Genomic DNA, 22,553 nt, shown 5'->3' with positions numbered 1-22,553 from the left:
AAAGAGAAGAACAGGAGTCAGCAAATAATCACAAACCCACCTGGGTCAGGTATAGTGCCTGGGACAGGTGCGGCAAAGACTTCCTTTATTTCTGTCAGAAAGATGAGACCTCTAGGGTCTCCTTCACTTCTTTGTTTTTGTCTTGTTTCTGTTCTTCCATCTCCTGTAATCCAGTGAAAGTTGTAATCAAAATCTGAACCAATACCTCCTATTGTTATTATGATAGATATATACAGATTTGTAGTGGTAATGATAGGTGTTGACAACAACTTTATTATTTTTGTATACCTAAAGTGAATTTATATTTGCCATGCAGCTGGTACCCTGAAAAATACTGGTGCAGTGTGGCAGAGCGCTGGCTTGTTTCCTTTTTACTATATATGCAGTGTATCCAAGTAAATTACTGGAAACAGCCCAAACCATGACTGAACTGGTTTAAAGATCTGATGATGTATAAAAATATGGCAATTTTGTATATGGTGATCAGATAACACAATATAAGAGAGATACTTTATATCACATTATTTTTTATAGTAATTAATAGAGCATAGTAAGTATACAGATGTCCTTATAGAATTTAGGTATATAGTTACCGACTATTATTTCAGATCTTCCTGTGTAATCTCTGTCTCCACTTGTATCTTTCCATTCTTATTCAAGTATGAGGTAAGTACACTCACCTTACACACATCCTTTCCTCACACAACCTGTTGGACTCTCGTCAGTCAGGCTTCGTTACCAACACTCCACAGAGGCTGCACTGAGTAAAGTTGTCAATGATTTCACCAATCCATCCTACTCTCTTTTAATTCTCCTTAATATTTCTGCGGCATATGACACTGTCTTCCATTAACTTCTCAAAAAAATGCTGTGATATTCTGTCTTACTGACCATATCCTGGTTCTCATCCTACCTCTATATCAGGTCCTTGATTAGCCATTCCTTTGAATTCAACTCATTTTAGATTCCGTTCTTAGTTGGAGTACCATGAGGTTCAATACTATGTCCTCTGCTCTACTTTATCTATATATTTTATCTTGTAATATAAACAAACTCAATTGAGTGTCAGTATAATCCGCCTCTCTCCTACTCTGTGCTCCTTCAAACATGCACTCAAAACTCACCTCTTTCTCAAAGCCTACCAAGCATCCACTTAACCCCCATCTCCTCCGTTCATTCTCCCCTCACTCCCATTCTTTCAACTGGCTCCTCTTGTGCCTGGTCTGTTTTACCCTCCCTTAGGATGTAAGCTCGTATGAGCAGGGCCCTCTTCCCTCCTGTCTCCATACCCGTTCTTCTGCTCCGTGTCTATTGCATCTGCCTGCCTGGAGTTTCTGAAGTATTGGTACTTTTTGTTTATTGTTCTGTACTGTTATACCCTGTATAGTCTACTGTTTGTACTATGTCCGGCGCTGCGGAAACCTTGTGGCGCCTAACAAATAAAAGATAATGATAATAATAATAACACATTGGCAACATGACAATTTGCTTCAGAATTGTATTTTGTTTCCCACATTCAATCAGTCTTCGTGTCCTGTTACATAAGTCTAAAAAAAATCTCCAGCAAGACAATGCAAAAAGTTTAATTCACACTCTCATAATTACCCGCATTGATTATTACAATTCCCATCCTGCTGGTATTCCACTAACCAGATTTTCACCCATACAATCTATTTTGAACACAGTAGTTAGACAATTTTCTTTGTCCAAAATTCCTCTGCTGCAAATTCCAGATCCATATTGTTCACCTCAATAAAATATTCTACAGGATTACAATTACCATAGAAAGATCTTACGAAACATACATTTATTCTCTTATATTCTAAAACATTCTAATGACCACACACCCTTGTTGCTGTGTCGCTTTATCCTACAGACTAGACCAATAAGCAATATGTGACACTTAACCTCAGGTTTCAAATACCTATTTCTTATAGATTGTAAACTTCCTAGAAGGGTCCTCTTACCTATTTTCCTGCTTGCTAATACCAAGCCTTCCTTTATTAGTGTGTTTTTCCAACTCTGAGAATTATGCAATTAAATGTTTATAATAAATCTGTATAACAACAATCTGGCGTTTGGTCCCATGGGCACAGCATCCCAATGACCGAGGGACTTAATTTATAGCTCTGAACTGCTGTGTTGGGGAAAATATACAACCTAAGGCCTGTCATCTGAGATCTTACATTAGGACTACTATTGAGTATTGGGGATTGGTCAATTTTTCACCCCAGATGATGGTTTCCTGTATGCAGTAGTATATGATGCACACCTTTACCACACAGGGCCCCAAACACATTTCCATGAAATTTGCCCAGTCCATCACTTTTGACATCTGCTTGGTTAAAATGGTCACATGTTACTTCCAACCAATCACCACAAAGACAGAGTATCGCTAAGGGTACCCAAACACAACGCAATTATAATAATATCTGTTTTTTAGTGGTTGTTTTTTTTAATGATACCTCTTATTTAAAAATACCTTCATTCTCTGAGTTAGAAGTGTTGTGTAAAATTGTTATCGTTGGTGGGTCTGGTTTTGTTTTTTCTACTCTTGCTTCATCATCATCATCATCATCATCATCATTTATTTATATAGCGCCACTAATTCCGCAGCGCTGTACAGAGAACTCATCCACATCAGTCCCTGCCCCATTGGAGCTTACAGTCTAAATTCCCTAATATAGACACACACTCACACACAGACACAGAGGGAGACAGACAGACAGGGAGACAGAGAGGGACAGACTAGGGTCAATTTTGATAGCAGCCAATTAACCTACCAGTATGTTTTTGGAGTGTGGGAGGAAACCGGAGCACCCGGAGGAAACCCACGCAAACACAGGGAGAACATACAAACTCCACACAGATAAGGCCATGGTTGGGAATCGAACTCATGACCCCAGTGCTGTGAGGCAGATGTGCTAACCACTAGGCCACTGTGCTGCCCTTCTCCTACTCTTGCTTCAGAGAAAATATCAAAGAAAATATGAACCAATAGCTCATATTGTTATTGTGCTAGATATGTACAGATTTGTAGTTGTAATGATAAGTGCTGGCAACAACTTTTATCTTTTCTGTATCTATATAATACATTTGTATTTGCCATGTTGCTGATACCCTATAAAACGCAGTTGCAGTATGGCCGAGTGCTGGCTCATTTATTTTCTAGTTTACATACTCCGTAGCCATATAAATCACTAAAAACAGCCTAGGTCAAGTCTTAACCATTTTAAAGAGTTGATGATGTATAAAAATATGGTAAATGTTTATATGGTGATCAGATAACTCAATATCAGAAATATACTATATATCCCATTATGTTTCCTTGTAAATAATATAGCTTAGTAAGTGTTAATTTGTTAATATAAATGTTGTGTATCTAGTTTACTGAATATCATGTCATATCTTCCCTTGTGTTCTCTCCCTCTCCACTGGTACATTTCCATTATTATTCATGTATGTGGTAATTACACCTATTCTAACAAAATCTAATTCTGACCCATATTCTCTCTCAGATTACCACCCCATCTCTCATTACCCATGTCCCTCCAAGACTATTGAGAGACTTGCCTATACTTGCCTTACACACCTCCTTTCCTCATACTACCTACTGGAACCTCTTTGTTCCCAACATTAAATAGAGGCTTCCCTGACTAAGGTTGTCACTACTTTTTTCTAATTCTCCTTGATCTCTCTACTGCACATGACATTGTCAACCACTTATTTCTCATAAAAAAGCTGCATTCCTTATGTTTTCCTGATTCTATCTTGGTTCTCATTTTACCTCTTAACTGCACCGTCATTGTTCTTATTTCTGGACCCACCTCATCTTTGCTTCCTCTAACAGTTGGAGTACCACAAGGTTCCTTTCACAGTCCTCTGCTCTACTCTATCTATACCAGGCCTGGCCATCATGTGGCTCCAAGTGTTGTGAAACTACAAGCCCCAGCATGCTTTGCCAGAAGTTATCCAGTCTATAATTCGCAAGATATGCTGGGACTTATAGTTTCACAGCATCTCTGGAGCCGTAGGTCGGCCAGGCCTGATCTATACCATTTCTCTTGGACAATAAATACACCCAAAAAATAAGTAACCCAAACACACTGCAATTAGCCTATTATCTGTTTGTTTGTTTTGTAAATAATATATATCTATTTCCTATAGTTACCTTCATTCTTGGTTTTAGAGTTGTTGGGTAAAAGACTTTCCATCTCTGGATGTCCGCTTTTTTCTGTTTTAATTCAGAGAAAGTGATGATGAAATGATGAACCAATACCTCATACTGTTATTGTGCTAGATATGTACAGATTTGTTCAGGTAATGATAAGCGCTGACAGCAACTTTGTTATGTTTTATATCCATAAAATGCATTTATATAACTTCTGGGCCACATACTGACTGATGGCCCAGATGACACAATACTTGTGTCATTCTCAAAACTTTTGCCCATGACTGAATAATGGTTCAGTTTGTAATACATTTATATTTAGAACTTTCAGTAAGGTATTCATTTTAATGATATTAATCCTACTTATGAAAGAGACATGAAAGGCCCAACGGGGGAGTGCAATGGTGGAGGCCCACAAAACATTATTAATATATATACCGATGAAGGGGTGTAGCCAGCCACCAGAAGGCGCAAGTCCAACTGCCTGAGGGGACATGATCAGCCCAAAAATTAAAAAAAAGCCTTTCAAATGTAAAATATTGTAAATAATACATATCTTATATAAATTGTTTTTTTTAGCTTGCACTTATTTAAATGAATAAAGTGTATTTTTTTCCTTTAGTACTTGTTAATTAAAGGACACCATTGTAGCTCCTCATTGCTGAACCACTTCTTCCGCTTGAACTCCATTTGTCAAATCCTTTTTTGCCGGCCTCATGTAAGTGAAGAATTCATCACACTAGCCAGGCAGCAGAATATTTGAAAAGAGCAGCTCCGTATATGTAACAAGCACCAAAATAATAAAATAAACATTATTAATTTAAATAACTTTAAGTTATTTATATTTGAAATATTTTTCACCCAAAAGGCTATTTTTGTATCTTAAAAAATAAAAACAATAATATATAAATACTAATAGTAATATATTAAAATACTCAACATGTACTTACCTAGATCAAAGTTATTGTCATCTCTTCTTTCTATTTCTCTCTCTCTCTTCTGTCTGCTCTCTTCTGTCTTGTCTTCAGTGCAGCATTTTAGGAAGGCCAGTCGAGAGTCTGATAGGAGATAATGGTGATAGGTGAGACACAGCAGCAGGGAATATCTGGGAGAAGGGAGGAGAAATGTACTGATGGAGCCAGTGGCATCATGCGGTGACTGGTAGAAGGGAAGGAGGGTGCGGCAGATGGGGTGTCTGGCAGCAGGATTGGGAGTGTGGCAGTCAGGGTGTTTGGCAGTAGTAAGGGCGAGTGTGGTAGATGTGGTGTCTGGAAGTAGTGAGGGTGAGTATGGCAGTTAGGGTATCTGGTAGCAGGAAGGTGGAGTGCAGTACTTGGGGGGTTTGGGAGCAGAGTGGGGGTTTGGCAGTCAGAGTGTCTTGTAGCATGGAGGAGAATTGTTGCAGATGGGGTGTCTGCAAGCAGGTAGGGGGAGGTAGGTGGAGAGCATATAATATAGATAGATAGATAGATAGATAGATAGATAGATAGAATATATATTGCTGAGAAAGGAACAGGGGAGGAAATTTGGTTTTGTTTTCTGTGTCTGTCTGAATGCAAGTAATCTCATGTTAATTAGACCTTTCCATCTCAGTGGCCAGCACATTATTTTAGCCTGTATACACAGCAGAGGTCCATTGCCTTTCTGTCCTGTGTGGCTTCTCATCCAGCATATCAGATCCTGGCCGAATAATACAACCAGCAAGTTTTAGGATAGAACAGATCAGTGTAAATTTAGTTAACTTTGCATTGTATTTAAATCCATGTTTGGAGAACATATTATGTCCTGATACTAAAAGTAACTCAGACGTTGCGGAACCATCTAGCATCAGGGAGTGGTGTTACCCCCTGCCAGGCTGTGTCCAAAACTGTTTATAAAAGCACTGTTTGACCATGCAATGTATCATTCCACCTGTAACTCTTGAAAGACTGCCAGGGGCAATCTCCTTTAACAGCACTAATAATACTGTCGCATTCACCAGTGACGTTTTTCGTGGGTGCCAGACACTCAGTGTGTGTAATTTCTTGCAGGTCAGCTTTTCCAACAGTCGGCCCGCTGAGGATGTCGGGAATACGAAGTTTCGTGATCACACTGTAGGGGTAAGTAGTGTCGGTGTGGTGGTAGTCGGGAAAGCGTCTGCCACCGATCACTACAATGTGAGATTCCAACATTTTAAGTGGAAAACTTCCTGACTCTGTGCCAGCATTATAAAGTTGTTCTAATATGGGTATCAATTCCTCTTGAAAGGAGATAAAAGATTTGTTTATGTATCCGTCTGGGCCCGGTACCTTATCTTTGGGGGGCTATTTAATGACCTGCCGAATTTCTTCCTGAGACCAAGGGGCATTCAGCTCATCTTTATTAGGGGGATCTATTGAGGGGAGAGGTTAGTTTCTCCAAAAAGGTGGAGATATCGCTCTTGCTTGGGTGTGGAAGGGTCTTCATGTAGATTATATAACCCTGCGTAAAAATATGCAAATGTGTCTGCAATGTCTTCAGGGTTGGAGCTTTTGGAGTCTTTAGGGCCTTTAATGGACTTCATTTGATTGCGAGCCTGTACTCCCCTCAATTTTTCTTGCATTTAAACAAATGTACAGGTTGATATCACAATTTATTATCTGGATATTTGTACAACTATATAGCTAATGGCAATAAATGCAGGCACAGAAAACAATTGTGTTTTGCGGTAGTCAGTATGTTATAGTTATAAAAGAAGAAGGCTATAAAAATGTGTTGTTTGTTGATGTTTGCTGATTAGTCTGATTCTGCAGTGGGTGTTATCTAATTGCTGAATTTTAGTGTATTTAAGATTAATTTTCGAAATATTTCACAGAAGTAAATGTTTAAATTTAAAAACTTTTAGAATTGATCAAATCGATTCCTCCGCCTTTACTGGTAAATGCTAGACAGGAAGTTCCTCCTTGCAGAGCAGCTTCTGTCTGGCTAGATAAACTATGTGGCAATTCTCTCACTGAGCAAAGAAAATAAGATTTGTTTCCTGCATATATCTATTTTCTGATTGAGTGTAGCAATATTTTGTTTGCATTTCATGTTTCACTTGCTACATTTCAGTAATATTGGTATAGATGTCCCAAATTATAGGAACAAGGTACTAAAATAATTTTCAACCTGTTACTTATAAATACCTGTAAATATCCCCAAATTTGAGCAGTGAGAACAGTGTTCCCTTTGTTTCTTATAACATGCTATTAAAGAACCATTATGAGGTATTGCAGAGAGGTTGAAAATGTAATAAATTCATTACTTAACTGATTACTTTAAATAGAAAAAGTTCCAGTATCCTAATCCGTAAAATTGTATTTATCACACAACATAATAACTAATTAAACTTATCAAATGTACTCTTATCTGCTTTATTTTTAATAACAATGCGAAACCATAGAAATGAGTGAGAATTTACATAAATATAGGTATAGATAATATGAAAGCATAGAATGGACTTACTTTGTTTCTTGCGCCGGTAGCGATAAATTATGAAAGCAATTATTGCAAATACAATGATAGGACATACAACAGCTACAATAATTGCTGTAGAATTAGCCTTTACATCTGAGGAAGTGAATAAGATAAATATATATTATACTAAATATATATTATACTACATACCATGTACATCTGAGAGCTACTTGAAAGTATACTATCACTTATATAACATACCGCAGTGTCTATTTAAAGTACACTACTATATAAAATATATATTTATTTACACTTTGGACAATATAAAAAGAATTTCTGATTAGCCTTTCCCACATTAATTTGACACAGGATAGAATGGCAATAAACTTGTCCCATTAATTTATAAAAATCAGGGCCCCTATTGTACTGGCAATTTTACCATCATCAACATCATTTATTTATATAGCGCCACTAATTCCGCAGCGCTGTACATAGAACTCACTCACATCAGTCCCTGCCCCATTAGGGCTTACAGTCTAAATTCCCTAACACACACACACAGACTACGGTCAATATTTGTTAGCAGACAAATTAACCTACCAGTATGTTTTTGGAGTGTGGGAGGAAACCGGAGCACCCGGAGGAAACCCACGCAAACATGGGGAGAACATACAAACTCCTCACAGCTAAGACCATGGTCGGGAATTGATCTCATGACCCCAGTGCTGTAAGGCAGAAGTGCTAACCACTTAGCCCACAATTCCCCAAAAAATGTATGTTCTAGACCCCAAATATGTCAGAGCCATCTCTACATGTAGTCAGAAACCAAAAATAAGATGAGAAAAATGTGTATCCATTTATGGGAGTAGATTTTAGGGAAAGTCTAGTCCTCTGAATACTTTATTGAGAAAGTGTAATATTGCAAAATATGAAATGTAAATAGGTAAGATCATAAATAAAAATAAGGCAGACTTATCTTGCACTGTCCGGTGTGAAAAAATTATCTACTTAGTGCAAAGCCCAAAGGAACATGCTTGCATTACAGGAGTTTCTAATCCATATATACTGGGATACTAAAATTATCATTACCTGCATATACCAACAGGAAATCATTCTGGATAGATTCACGTAGAGATGGATGTTGGACTCGACATGAGAAGTTCCGCTCTCTGTCCTCCTCAGTGGGTGTTATCGTTACTGAACTGTTCACACTGAACGTCCCATCCTGGTGTCTCAGTAGTGTTTCCACTGTGACCTTATTCAGTATCTCTCCATCCCTGAGCCATTGGATATAAATCTCCTCTGGGTAGAATCTGGTGATGGAGCTACGCAGGACACTTTCTTTGTTGGTGGAAATGATATTACTAGTGATAATGATCTGTGGAGAAACTGTAACAGAACATAGTAGACATAATATCTGAAAATATTTCATTGATGATTGGGTGTTTGAAGAGTGATTGAGGCAGCAAAACACAAGTGTGAAACACAAATTAATGCCATATTCTAAATATTAACTCTATTTTATATCAAACAAATATTTTATTAATGATTGTGGCCATTTGATCAACAGTTATAGATATAAACAAAATAGCAAATATAAAATTATACATATGAAATATAGGACACCATATAGCTTACTTAAAGGGAAAGTCCACTTTGGGCTATCACCCTTCTACCTTCTGTGTAGCAGTTAGCTGGGGGTTTCATCTCCCGCTGGTACCTTAATATTGCTATATGCAGATCTCTGGAGAACTGGAGACCTGCAGGAGTTATTTTTAGAACTTCTATCAAAGATAGTGGTAGATGTGTAATAATTAGTGAATTTAGTAATTACCCCTTGTGTGTTACCCCCTGCAGCTCATCTATCCCTTTATGACCTTTCCCATTACAGTCCCTTTCTACCACAATAAAAGCAACATCCTTTTTAAATGTGTCCCAATTATTTAGGGTCTCAAGTTGTTTGGGGTCTTACTCTCTCTGGATAAGGAACAGAGGTATTTCATCTCTAAAGGAAAAGACAAGGTGGACCATGGCCCAACATATGGCAAAAGAACTTGGCAACATCCTAATAGTTTCATGTGTAAAGGTATATTAATAGTACTATTACCTCCATACACCAACTGGAAGTCTTCATGGATAGGTTGAAGTAGAGACGGATGTTGGACTCTACATGAGAAGTTCCGCTCTCTGTCCCCCTCAGTCGGTGATATTATTACTGAACTGTTCACACTGTATGTCCCATCCTGGTGTCTCAGATTTTTATCCAACATGAAGTTTTTCAGTATCTCTCCATCCCTGAACCACTTAATGTCTATGTCCATCGGGAAGAATCCAGTGATGGAGCTACGCAGAACACTCTCTTTATACGCAACAATGACTTTATTAGTGATTACGATCCTGGGAGAAGCTGTAACAGATCAGAGTAGACATGTTATCTGAAAACCGCACACAGTCTTGCACTGATGACCAGGTGCTTAAAGACAGTAGGACACAAGCGTGAACCACAAATTCATGCCATGTACCAAATATCATCTATGGTCTCTCTCTAACAATTGTTTCATTAATGATTGACACCTGTGCAACAAGAGTAAGAGATATTAGTAAAATTAAAGATCAATATGAAATAAATATGGCACCATACAGATTACTTATGCATGAAGTAAACATTTAACTGGATGTCCCTTTCCCACAGGTGTGTTAATATAACTGTATGTAGGTTGCAGAAGAATTGGCGAACTGGTGGACACGTGACACAGCCATCCTATCTTCACTACTGTCTCTAGCAGTTTTAATATTTCCCTACAGACATATTAGGGTTAGATATAAGTCCAAGATATTAGGGTTAGGTATAGATAAAACATATTCGGATTAGATATAATGTCAGACTTTAGGATTAAATATAAATTAGACATATTGGTGTTATACCCCATTCATACTGCACCAATATCCCGGGTTTTTGCCGGGGCGAGCTCAAACGACCCGGGTCTTGGTGCAGTATGAATGGTACAAGTCAAAAATCCCGTGTCTAAAAACCCGGGTCTTCAACCCGGGATTTATCGAGGGGTAATTCCCGGGTCGGACATGGGTTGAATGGCACTATGAATGGTGCAACCCCGGTTGCACAGAAAACAAGCTGATTGGCTGTCTGCCTGTCTCTGGAGGATGCTGTCATCGGTGGGAGCCCGTGGAAGAAAAAAAAAACAGTCACCTTTCAATGACATCACCATTTTTCAGCCAATGAAAACTGCTCTGGTGATGACTCCCACAAATTGCCAGGGCACAGACTTGTGCAGTATGAATGGGGTCAACCCGGGAAATTCCCGGGTCCGAGGTGCAGTATGAATGGTGTTTCTGAGCTGGGATGCTCCGAGCCCCGGCAAAAACCCGGCTTGAAAAACCCGGGATATTGCCGGGGCGGCAGTATGAAAGCGGTATTAGATAAAATCAGAATTATTAGAGCTAGAAATAAGTCAGAGATATTTGAATTAGAAATGTCAGATATTAGGGTTCGATATACTGTAGGTCCAAGATACTAAGGTAATTTTTAAAGAACTGGAGGTAGGAGAAGTGGGAGGAAGGTTCAGCAATCAGTATGCATGGATAGAATAGGTCCTCCTGCTGGCAGTAAAACAACCCCAATCACTAGCACAGGCGTCAATCACAGTGGGAAAGTGTAGCGCTAGAGGGAAAGCATTCCTCAAATTTATTTGTGATATAAAAACAATGCACTTACAATCATGAGTAAAAAGAGCATGTACTGGATTAACCCTTGCAACGGTGTCCTCCCTGTGATGCATTTTGAAGAGGGTGTCCTTCTACTTTTTTTTTCTTCTGGACTACCATGGCAACCACAGTAACATGGTACATGATGTAGGGAGCAGATTTGAAATGCCCCTCTGAGCCCTGTCTACACTGTGACATCCTCCTTCTAACCCCTTTGCCCTCACATGACATGCTGAGAGCAATTAGCCTGTGTCTGGGTTGCAGATGGAATGTGTCTGTGTCTGGAAGCCAACCAGAGAGCTTTTCAAAAGGAAATAATAATTTATAGGAGGATAGATTAAAAGGTACTTAGATTTCTATTTTTAAAAAAATCTTTTAAGTGGGATTGTTGCTTTAAATGGATTTGAAACAGGTAGCTGCATTTAGGGACCATAATGGGAAATGCATATAAATTAAATTTTACATCATATGAGCTAGACATTTTTATTCTATAAAGGAAAATATTTAAGTAATATATTATAAAGAGCATTGTACTAAAAAAATATACATTTTGTTAGCTTTCTATAAAGAAATTTAAATGAAAAGAATTATTAAAATCATTGGGTGAATGTTTATTTAGGGCATAGATCCAATATGTGTAACGGTTCCTTAAAATACCCCCACCCCCCAATAGAACGAAAAAAATGTAAATATAGTGGCTCATCATCATGGGTTTCATAAAAATTGTTGTATATTCATAGATCTTATGTCTTCAGATTAATTTTAATACAGGCATAATTACAGATGCTAATCCAGTTTACTTAAATTTAAACCTAACGATTGTTCACAAGATCTTTTCTATCTGCTTTCTTTCCCTTCCCCATTCGCTTCATGTGGACTCTCCAGCAGTTATTAATAGAAACTATGAAAGTCTTCCCTTTGCACTGAGCTTTCAGCATTTAACTGCTTGCAATGACTGTATTCTTTGTGCCTGGAACTTTTCAAATATGGAGCTCTGTACGTTAAACTGCTGTCACTAATTGAGTATCACCTGGTATGGAAAGAAATCAGTACATAACAACAATTAGCTGCAGCCAAGTGAACTCTGTCATCTGCAGTCTGTGTAATCTCTCTCCTCATCAAATGGAGTTCATAGTATTTAACATTTGAGTGACGGGGAGGAGGAGCCATAAGCAGTAGAGAGTTCGGGTGCAGGAAAATACACTTCCCAGCATGCCCAGAGGAGCAAGATCTAAGGAAATTACTTCATAACCAACCAAACAAGAAGAGATTGGTACCAAAGGGAGAGAAGACGGAGGAGAGGCGTGGTAAGGTGGCTGGAGATGAGGAGGTTGAGGCCATTGCTTGGACTATTGATGAACCCTGAGGAGCGGCAAAGGCACAAAAAGCAGCCAAAGCCACTAAGCTTACCACAGAGAGAGCAGATAATTTTGAGAGAGAATACAATGGAGACAATTGCTGCAAAATGAGGCAGAAATACAGAGTCCACATACAGCATAAAGAGACTGTAGGAGATGAGAAAGACTATACAGTTTCAAATCTCACACAGGATAATGCACACTTGACAGTGAGAGTTGCACACTTTACAGAAAGGGGTGGCAGCCTTAATGACAAAGCTGGCAATTTATCAGAAAATGCTGCCAGGTTACTAGAAATAACTACCAGATTAAAAGAGGGAGTTCAGGTCCAGCTTAGATGAATAGAGGGAGTCCAGGTTCAGGCCAGATAAACAGAGGAAGTCCAGGTCCAGCCCAGAGAAATAGAGGTAGTCATGGTCCAGCACAAATAAATTGATAGAGTCAAGGTCCAGCCCAGTGGTCCAGGAAGAGTCCAGAGATGTTTCAGTTAACTGCAGATTTACCTGTCACTTTTCCAGATTTCCAGATTCCTATATGTCTTCCAAACAATCCTAATATGTTATACTCCTATATTAAATGAATATAAATAATTTGTGGGGCTAAGTTTGAGGAGCATGAGGTCTATTTATTAAATGTGAATATGAATTATTTAATGGCAGTGACGGTTGCGGAAAATAGGTATATTTATTATATGTAAATGCGATTAATTTATTGCAGGGGCTGTCTGGAGCGAAGCAAATAGGTTTATTAAATGGCAATACTATTACTTTAATGTTGGGGCTGGAGGAAGGCCTAAGTATTAATTGTGGGTCCTATTCATTTAACGCCGGGGCTGGTTGGAATTTTCTAAATGTACCCATTATATTTTCCAAATAGGGCCCCCAACATTCCAGCATCCAGACAAGCCGCAACTAAAGAAACCAGCAGCGACAGGTGGGAAAAGTGACAAGAACAGGTGGACATTCTGCCAAATGTTCTGAGTCTAGTGCAGGCATGGCTAACCTGTGGCACTCCAGGTGTTGTGAAACTACAAGTCCCTGCATACCCTTCCAGCAATAAGCTGCTATATATTGGCAAAGCATGGTGAGGCTTGTAGTTTCACAACACCTGGAGTGCCACAGGATAGCCAAGCATGATCTAGTGGGACAATCACGATTTTTTGGTAAATGTTCTGCCCAATCTAAGGGGCAGGTCAAGACTGTGTACTCTTTATATACACAGTACATTCTTTATATACTACACTATGGTGCTAGCTGTCCTTTGTGGACTGACCACTACCCCTCTAAAGTCTGGTCTCACCTCTATGATGGCTAGCCACACCCCCTCTGGTGGGCCCCTAGCGTTGCAGTCCTGCGGTGGGCCCTTCATGCCCTGGTCCTACACTGCCTGTAAATACCTACAAGAGTTGTACGTTCTGATCCATTACTTTGATTGATGAGCACAAACTTGGAAGTTTTACTGACGCATTTCATTAGTGCTATGTTAATTGGGTGTGAGTGTCATATGTTTGGCTCACACTGCGTCACTCTCTTCTGTCTGGTAGATCAAATAGCTGACAAAATATTACTCTGTGGCCTGTGGTTTTGTAACACTTTAAGCCTTACCAGCATCATATAATCCCTATAGCTCATATTTGCGTACTCTCCCTGAATGACCGGGAGATTCCTGAATTTCGGGGAGTCGTCCCTGACTCCAGCAACGTAGGTGTCACTCACCAGACTGTGAGTGCTTCTTCCCGTGTGTTTAGGAACCGTGGCCGTTCACCATCCTGAGGGTCTGCGCATGCGCAGCCCTTTCAAAACCTTCAGTACCTGTTCCTTTAACTTAATTGGCTGATCAGGCAACACTCCCTATTTAAAGCACCTGCTGTCCATACCTCGTTGCCTGATCTTGGAGTCTCATTCCCCATGAGCCTCTGAAGGTGTTCCCGTGTTTCCTCGTGTATTCAGCGCTGCTGATTCCTGTTGTTCGTTTGTGGTTTCCAGACCACTTCTACTCCTGTGGTTTCCAGACCACTTCTACTCCTGTGGTTTCCAGACCACTTCAACTCTCCTGTGTTTCATCGTGACTGTTAGCTGATTCCTATCCGCTGCCTCCGTGCACTACAGTCTTCAGACCACTTCAACTCTCCTGTGTTTCATCGTGACTGTTAGCTGATTCCTATCCGCTGCCTCCGTGCACTACAGTCTTCAGACCACTTCAACTCTCCTGTGTTTCATCGTGACTGTTAGCTGATTCCTATCCGCTGCCTCCGTGCACTACAGTCTTCAGACCACTTCAACTCTCCTGTGTTTCATCGTGACTGTTAGCTGATTCCTATCCGCTGCCTCCGTGCACTACAGTCTTCAGACCACTTCAACTCTGCTGTGTTTCATCGTGACTGTTAGCTGATTCCTATCTGCTGCCTCAGTGCGCTACAGTCTTCAGCTCATCTCAACTCTCCCGTGTTTCCTCGAGACTGCTACAACTGATTCCTATCCGCTGCTCTCCGTGCTCAACAGTTCCAGCTCAGCTCTACTCTCCCGTGTTTCATCGTGGCTGCACCTGCTGGTTGCTATCCGCTACCTCCATGTACCTGCAGAGTCCTGCTGGCTGCTACTCCTCAGTTCTACTCGTGTCTGCAGCAGTTGATCCGCTCTCCGTGCTTCTCAGTGTTCCTGCTGGTCTCTATTCGCCAGTCTGCATCAGATCTGCGCCTCACTGCTTTCATCTCGTCTAGACCATCGCTACTCTTCAGGGTCCTCCAGGAGTCCAGTTCTACATACTACTGCTTCCTGAGTATTTGTTCCCCTGCTGGTCTACCTACCTGTGCGCTGCACCTACTTGATTACCGCTTCACCCTCCAGGGACTTCGCATCCTGCCGGCCTCCAGCCATTCAGGTATCTCCGCACTCCTGTCTGACAGCCTGCTCCTGAACCACGGTATGCATACTTCTCATTGACTGTGCTGGTGTATTGCATATCTTGCTGGACTGAGTTGTTCTCCTCTGGAGTTTACTATCCGCTGAGACTTTTGCCATCATTGACTGTGTTATCTTTTGCCCGGATAGTTTCTATGACTTTGTATTATTGCAGTGCTGTTCAGTCATTACTATATTGTGCATGTCATTGTGGATCAAGTTCAAGGTGCCCGTGTATCCTCTGTATTGCAGTCTCTCCCCGTGCTCCTCCTCCCATATATATTCAGTGGTACAACTTGCTAGAGGCAGACCACTGATTCCTGTTTCCAGTGTCACCTGTTCCAGTGTCCTCTCACATAGCAGTGGTACAACTTGCTAACGCAGACCACTGACTCCCCGGATACCTTCACCTGGATCCCATTCCTTCACCCAGACAGCGGTACAACTTGCTAAACGCAGACCGCTGACTCTCATCACCTCCTCGTTTCTGTTGGACATTCCTCCTCACTATAGCAGTGGTACAACTTGCTACCGCAGACCACTGACTACCCTCACGTGTCCTTTGTCCATTCAGTTCCTCGTGTATTACTACATATATATTACCAGTGCTGCTAGTCATAGACTTTCCCGAGCATCTCTATCATCTGCTGTCTCCTGTTCCGTGATCACCCCGCTACCAGAGTACCATATTACCACCTATACTGCTCTGGTAAGCTTATCACCTGGTGATCCCTGGGTAAAGACTCCTAGTGCCCGTGACAGTAGGCCAGCCTCCCGAATCCCGCTTCACTTTTTTCTGAAGTTGTCCGGACTATCTATGATGACACAATTTGATGCAAATTGTGTAATCATGGCTCCACCCCTTGCTCCACAATGATGCAAATCACATTGACACACCTCCACCCCCACCCCTGTACTTGTCCAAATGATAGGCAAGTATGATATAGTATCAGTATTATTAATATATATTATCCAAACATAATTTCTTTAGTTTTATATCAGTTCAGGATTTACATTTGTGTCTGATCTCTCTGTACCCTATTCTTTACCACTGTACAATATGACATCAACCCTAACTTGTCCCATCTGAATAAAATACATACTTTGGTACTGATTGGAATTGAACCCATGGCCACAGTACTGTGAGTCAGCAATGTAAAGCATATTGCCAACATGCTGCCAATATAACTTCAGAAGTCAAAGAGACACCTTTGGCAGTCATTTGAACATCTGAACTTTGTTTAAAAAAAAAGCCCCTCCACTTATGCCACACTGGGTCCTTTTTGCCCTTTCCACAACCCTGGGTCTGCCTATATAATATTGAGTACATGTAAAGCAAGGACAGTTCGCTCCTGAATACACCCTTAAATGATGGTAGACCTGGACTTAGGTTACTGTATTGGAGCAGTTGTATCAGTAGAACCCAGATTATCGGTTCTGGGGAAAAGAATTTTCATAAACTGATGATAACAATAACCCACAGTCTGACAATAATGATGCTATTTGATGCTGCCACCATGCAAAAAAAATAAGGAATGAAGGATTTGGGCAGGGACGTAACAAGGTGAATGTTTGCCCTTGGCTCTTGCATATGCCCCTTCATAGTATACAAAAATGTTTTTCTATTGCAAACAAAAGCTGAATTACCTGTAATGTCCAACTGGATTTCCTTTTCCTTAAATGGGCTGTAGATCACTGAACACGTGTAGACTCCAACATCAAACATAGATACATTAGATATAGACAGATCAGCGACTCCAGTTAAGGCTCTCTCTGTGTCCAACGAATATCTAGGGTCATTTTTTGTAACAATATCATCATAGATCAGAATAATCTTTCTTTCCTTGTACCACTGTATTGCAAAAAACTTCAAATCAACAGGAAGTTTCTCCACTTTGTATTTGCAGGGAATCCGAGCACTGGACCCCACCTGTCCTTGATGTGTGGGAGGAACAATCAGCTCCAAAGCCCCCCCTGTAGACAGTGAAACATGTATAACGGTTATATACCAGATATCATGGGATAAGGTACTGCTTAGTGTCACTTTCAAGGACATTAAAAGTCACAAAATAGTTTCATCATTATGTAAAGTGAGAATACTGTTTTGAATAGTGAAGTGATGACAAACTCTTAGAACTGATAATATGTACTAATAACATGTAACCATAGTCTATATACCTATTATTCACAGGTGGTTATTCTTACATTAATAACTACATTTTGCATTAACAAATGCAGCACTGGTGGCCGTGGAGTTGATAAACCTTATAAATGATCCCTGCTATATGCAATGCACACTATGTTCTTTTAGCTTTTTTTCTATGCTTTATGTGATATTCTAATAACTATGAGTTGCTATTATTAACCATTATTATTATTAACCTTTATTTATTAACGGGGCACCACATGAGGTCAGCAGCGCCGTACAAATGACAAATAGCAAGACAGTACATGGTATTACAGTACAATAGAACAAACACATAACACTACAACTCTCAACATAGCTGCTAGGTTGCAAGAGGTATATTCAGTTGAAACCTGTGCCCGTTAGCTTGGGCGCAACTAATAGGATTAGAGCCACTGAAAGAGGTGGGAAGACAATTGAGTAGTGGAGTCAATGGGCAGAGAACCCAAAGAGGAGGTGCGCAGTGTAACTGGTGAGCAAAAGTTATAGGTAATGAGAACAGGAGGGAAGAGAGCCCTGCTCACTAGAGCTTACAATCTAAAGGTAAAGGGGCAAAGAGTTGACACATGGGGGTTAGCCAATGTAAGAAGATCTGAGGGTAAGAAGCAAGAGTGGGAGAGACGGAGGATGGAAGAGGGTGAGGTATACTTCATGGTGAAATGGTTAGGTGAAGGACTGGTAGGCTTTTAGAAACAGATGGGTTTTTAATGACCGTTTGAAGCTATACAGGTTAGGGGATAGTGTAATAGAATGAGGGAGATCATTCCAGTGGTGGGGGCAGCATGGGAGAAACCTTTTACAAGGGAGAGAGATGTGGTTACTAGAGAGGAGGAAAGATGACAGTCACTGGCCAACCAGAGGGAGGGCGGGATGGAGTATATATGGAGATCAGGTAGGAGATATAGGAAGCAGTGGAGTTGGCGAGGGCCTTGTACATGAGTATAAGTCTTGGCAGAGAGGGGAGGGAGGCAGATGTTGAGTGCTATTCACTGTGCCACCATAATCACTACCCTACAAAATTTTGGTGTGACAAATAGACATTGTACTAATATACTATATACTATGTACTGTAATCCATGGCCCAGTTCTTTAGGTGCCTTGGTGACATCAACTAGGTGAGACTGAAATGCTAATTTGAGTGTGATGTCATGATTCTCAAAGTCAATGGACCTTTCATTGTATTCGCCAATTAATAAGTCTATAACAGCTGGGTATTGTTCAAATAATTTGCATATATCATCCTGCTCATCAATGACCTTTTCTAACTGGGGAAAATGTTCATCCGAATTTTCCTTTTGAAGAAGAAGTGTTTTGAATAAAGGTAGCTTTCTTCAAAATGGTTGTTTTTTTTTATCCACTTATCATATATATAGACTTAGTTTTAACTTGCAAAGAAATATTCAAGTTGTTTTGATTTGACATCGCACAGAAATGCAGCATTCCTATAGAAATCTTCTTACAATAATTCACATTGCTGTTTCTTTTCTTCATAAAATATAATTATCTGTTCTCACAGAGATAAAATTTTGGGTAACACCTGTTCCTGCGATAGCCAACGCAATTTGGAATGGTACAGCAAATCCACACTGAATACCTCATCGTCCAACTTGAGCATATTACAAAACTGACGATGCCATGTTGCATTTGGGTCTGTTAATACTTTTTTATCTGTGCAATAAATCCTTCATGTCTTCCTGTCATGCAAGATGTAGTCTGTGCCCAATTGGTGAGTATATGCACTCACCAAATGTGCCAAATTCAGTCCTACATCTTATACTATCTTGAAAGGTGTTGAAGATATTTATTCCCCGTGTTCTGCTCACAAGGGAGCCCAAAGCGAGTAGCTCTTCGTAGCAAAAAAAATCTTCTGTTAAGACCTGAATGAAGTATAAAACCTGCACCAAGTCAGTAGTATGCTACCCACCTTTGGTTAATCCCCACCTCTTTTGTAACTTACTGTATTAATTATGGCATTTTCCTTTTATTAATAAACAAGATAGAGTCTGTCATTGACTTTGTGTGATTCTTTACGAACAGATACTAATTGTGTGATGTTTTTCCTAAACCCAGTACAGTGGACTATGACCTGCAAACTCAGCTCTAAGCAGTTTGGAACTCAGACAGACAATGGTTACATACCAACTCAAGGTAATGTTGATTTTTATAAAAGACAGAGTTATAAATAGTTGTGTATTCTTAAGTATACTTTGTAATGTTTGTTTAAAAGCAATATAGGAATGTAATTGTTTAGCTGTTTTACTCAGAATGATACTGTCATCAACCGCATGTATTGCATCAGTGTACACTTTAATGTAAGGATTATATAAGGATGACCTTGTGCAGACCTTCTTTAGACCTCACTGGTGAGTTATGAATGCTGTGCCAGATCTCCTCCAGCAAAGGATTCAACTTGAGGGCTACTTGTTGAATGTGGGGTCTCCATGTAGTAAATCCGGGGAATTACGTGTTTGTCTGACAACTTATTGAAGCTAAGTATTTTAATTGTCAAATTATTTATTAAATAATTTTGTTATATATAGTTTGTGAGAGTATCATTCTTTCTTTGCGTTAGTATTTTATGATTGTTATCTTGATATCTGATACACCTACAAATCTGGATGTCTCACCAATATCGGGACAGTTGGGAGGTATGCTTCAGTACAATAAATCTGTCATTAAAAGTGAAGGTGACTAATGTTCGTGTAGTTACAGTAGATGTGATTGAAACTGTATCACTTGTGGAAATAATAATTCATAATTATCCATATTATCACAATATGTATTCATTATATATATTAACATATTAACGAGCACAGAACATGTTTTACTACTTGCACTTTAAGAAATAATTTACTTATCTTAAGCAAGCTCTACGTGACCTGGGGGTAAATGTATGAACGTGCGGGTTCTTCAACACCCGCGTGTTCAGCGTGTTCGGCGATTAAATTTCAAGCGGCGCTGCATTGTAAAGGGAAGCCCTTGCTAGATGTAAACCCCTATACCTGGGAGGTGAGTGCATCTGATTTTAACTGCATGGTGTTTAAAGCATATAGGTCAGTGTAGGACCTGCATATAATGAGGTTCCCTTGACGCTGGGTTGCAGGCTTAAATGTTTTGATCAAAATATGAACTAATACCTCATGTTTTTATTTTGCTAGATACACACAGATATGCAGTTTAAAGGATAAGCGCTGACAACTGTGTTTTTGTTTTGTGTACATATATGGGCATTTATATTGCCACGCCGCTGGTACTACATACAATCATCATCATCATCATCATTTATTTATATAGCGCCACTAATTCCGCAGCGCTGTACAGAGAACTCATTCACATCAGTCCCTGCCCCATTGGAGCTTACAGTCTAAATTCCTTAATATAGACACACACTCGCAGACAGACAGACAGAGAGGGAGACAGATGGACAGAGAGGGAGAGACTAGGGTCAATTTTGATACAAGCCAATTAACCTACTAGTATGTTTCTTTGGAGTGTGGGAGGAAACCGGAGCACGCGGAGGAAACCCACGCAAACACAGGGAGAACATACAAACTCCACACAGATAAGGCCATGGTCGGGAATCGAACTCATGACCCCAGTGCTGTGAGGCAGAAGTGCTAACCACTAGGCCACTGTGCGCGGGCTTATTGCCAAGCAGCTGGTACCATATCTATTGTGGGATATACCGAGCGTGGGCTTGTTTTTTCTCTGATTATACATAATTAGGAAGGATTTTGATTGGTTTAGAAGATCATTATGTCATTTTGGGTATAAAAGATATGTATACTAAAAATCGACTCTGTACTTTATAAAATTTCAGCTGATTCTGACACCTTTATGACATTCATGCTGTAACCTGTACCGAATAAACATCTATATTGCATCTAAGACTGTTCAGCGCTTTCAATCAATATCGTTCGAATACAACACACTGTAGAAAAGACATGCTAAAATACTGACAGGCAGGGATTTACAGTGTTTGTTACTCTTCAAGGTCAGTCAAAGTAATTTACAAATTGCAAAGATTCTTTATTTGAGTCAGTGCGACTGCTGGACTGCTGGTGTATTATTAAGGTGCAGCCACTTCACCGTTCTTAGAACTGCTCCCAAGATACCACAACTGCATCTAGTTCTGCAGATAAACTAATAAATGTGCATGGTGGGAAAGGTGAAAATATCAAAGTACAACTTGCTAACACTGTATGAACATTCCATTCATTTACTTACACTTCTGTTGTTCTGCTAGAATAAGGCTCTGTTTAGCTTTATCTCATTTAAATAATTTCCACAAAACTAAATCTATTTTTTACAGGTTGATACAAATACACTACACAAGTACACTCATGCACCCAATCCGTTCTCCACAAAGGAACACCCTGGTTCACCCAACTTAAATTGGATGCTGCAAGCTATTTCACCCCGCAGATGAAGCCATATTGGCACACTAAATCAATGCACTTCCCCATAAAGCTGAGTGCAACTGCGCAGTTGGCTCATGATACCATGAGAGGATTTGAGGCGCACGTTTGCACTTTTACAGCTAGAAAATGACACTTAGGGGTAGATTGAGCAAACCTTATAAAAAGTAAAAGTGGAGGTTTTTATCTCAAAGCAGCCAATCAGATTCTATCATAGAAAATTCTAGCTGGAATCTGATTGGTTGCTATGGGCTACATCTCCCCTTTTCCTTTTATGAAGGTATGATAAACCAACCTCCTTTGTGATCTGAAAACTGGAAAGGGCTTCCCAATAACAGCCATTTGTTTCCCAATAACAGCCATGTGTTTCTGTTTTATCCC

The 22,553-nt window shown here is 39.9% G+C and overlaps 1 gene segment (V, D, J or C); it reads right to left on the bottom strand.

Annotated features, from left to right (window-relative positions):
• The window catches only part of LOC142097320 (Ig kappa chain C region, A allele-like), a 139,022-nt gene extending 121,676 nt beyond the window's left edge, over nucleotides 1-17,346 (bottom strand). Inside the window, 2 exon segments of the C gene segment in view lie at nucleotides 9,696-9,995; nucleotides 17,217-17,346. Coding sequence covers nucleotides 9,696-9,995; nucleotides 17,217-17,295 — 379 coding nt within the window.
• Between the last annotated feature and the right edge of the window lie 5,207 nt (nucleotides 17,347-22,553).

The sequence above is a fragment of the Mixophyes fleayi genome, chromosome 7 (genome assembly GCF_038048845.1).
Source record: "Mixophyes fleayi isolate aMixFle1 chromosome 7, aMixFle1.hap1, whole genome shotgun sequence".
In the NCBI taxonomy this organism is placed as follows: Eukaryota; Metazoa; Chordata; class Amphibia; order Anura; family Limnodynastidae; genus Mixophyes; species Mixophyes fleayi.
The sequence above is the reverse complement of the archived record's forward strand: the minus strand, read 5'-3'. Positions and strand labels throughout refer to the sequence as shown.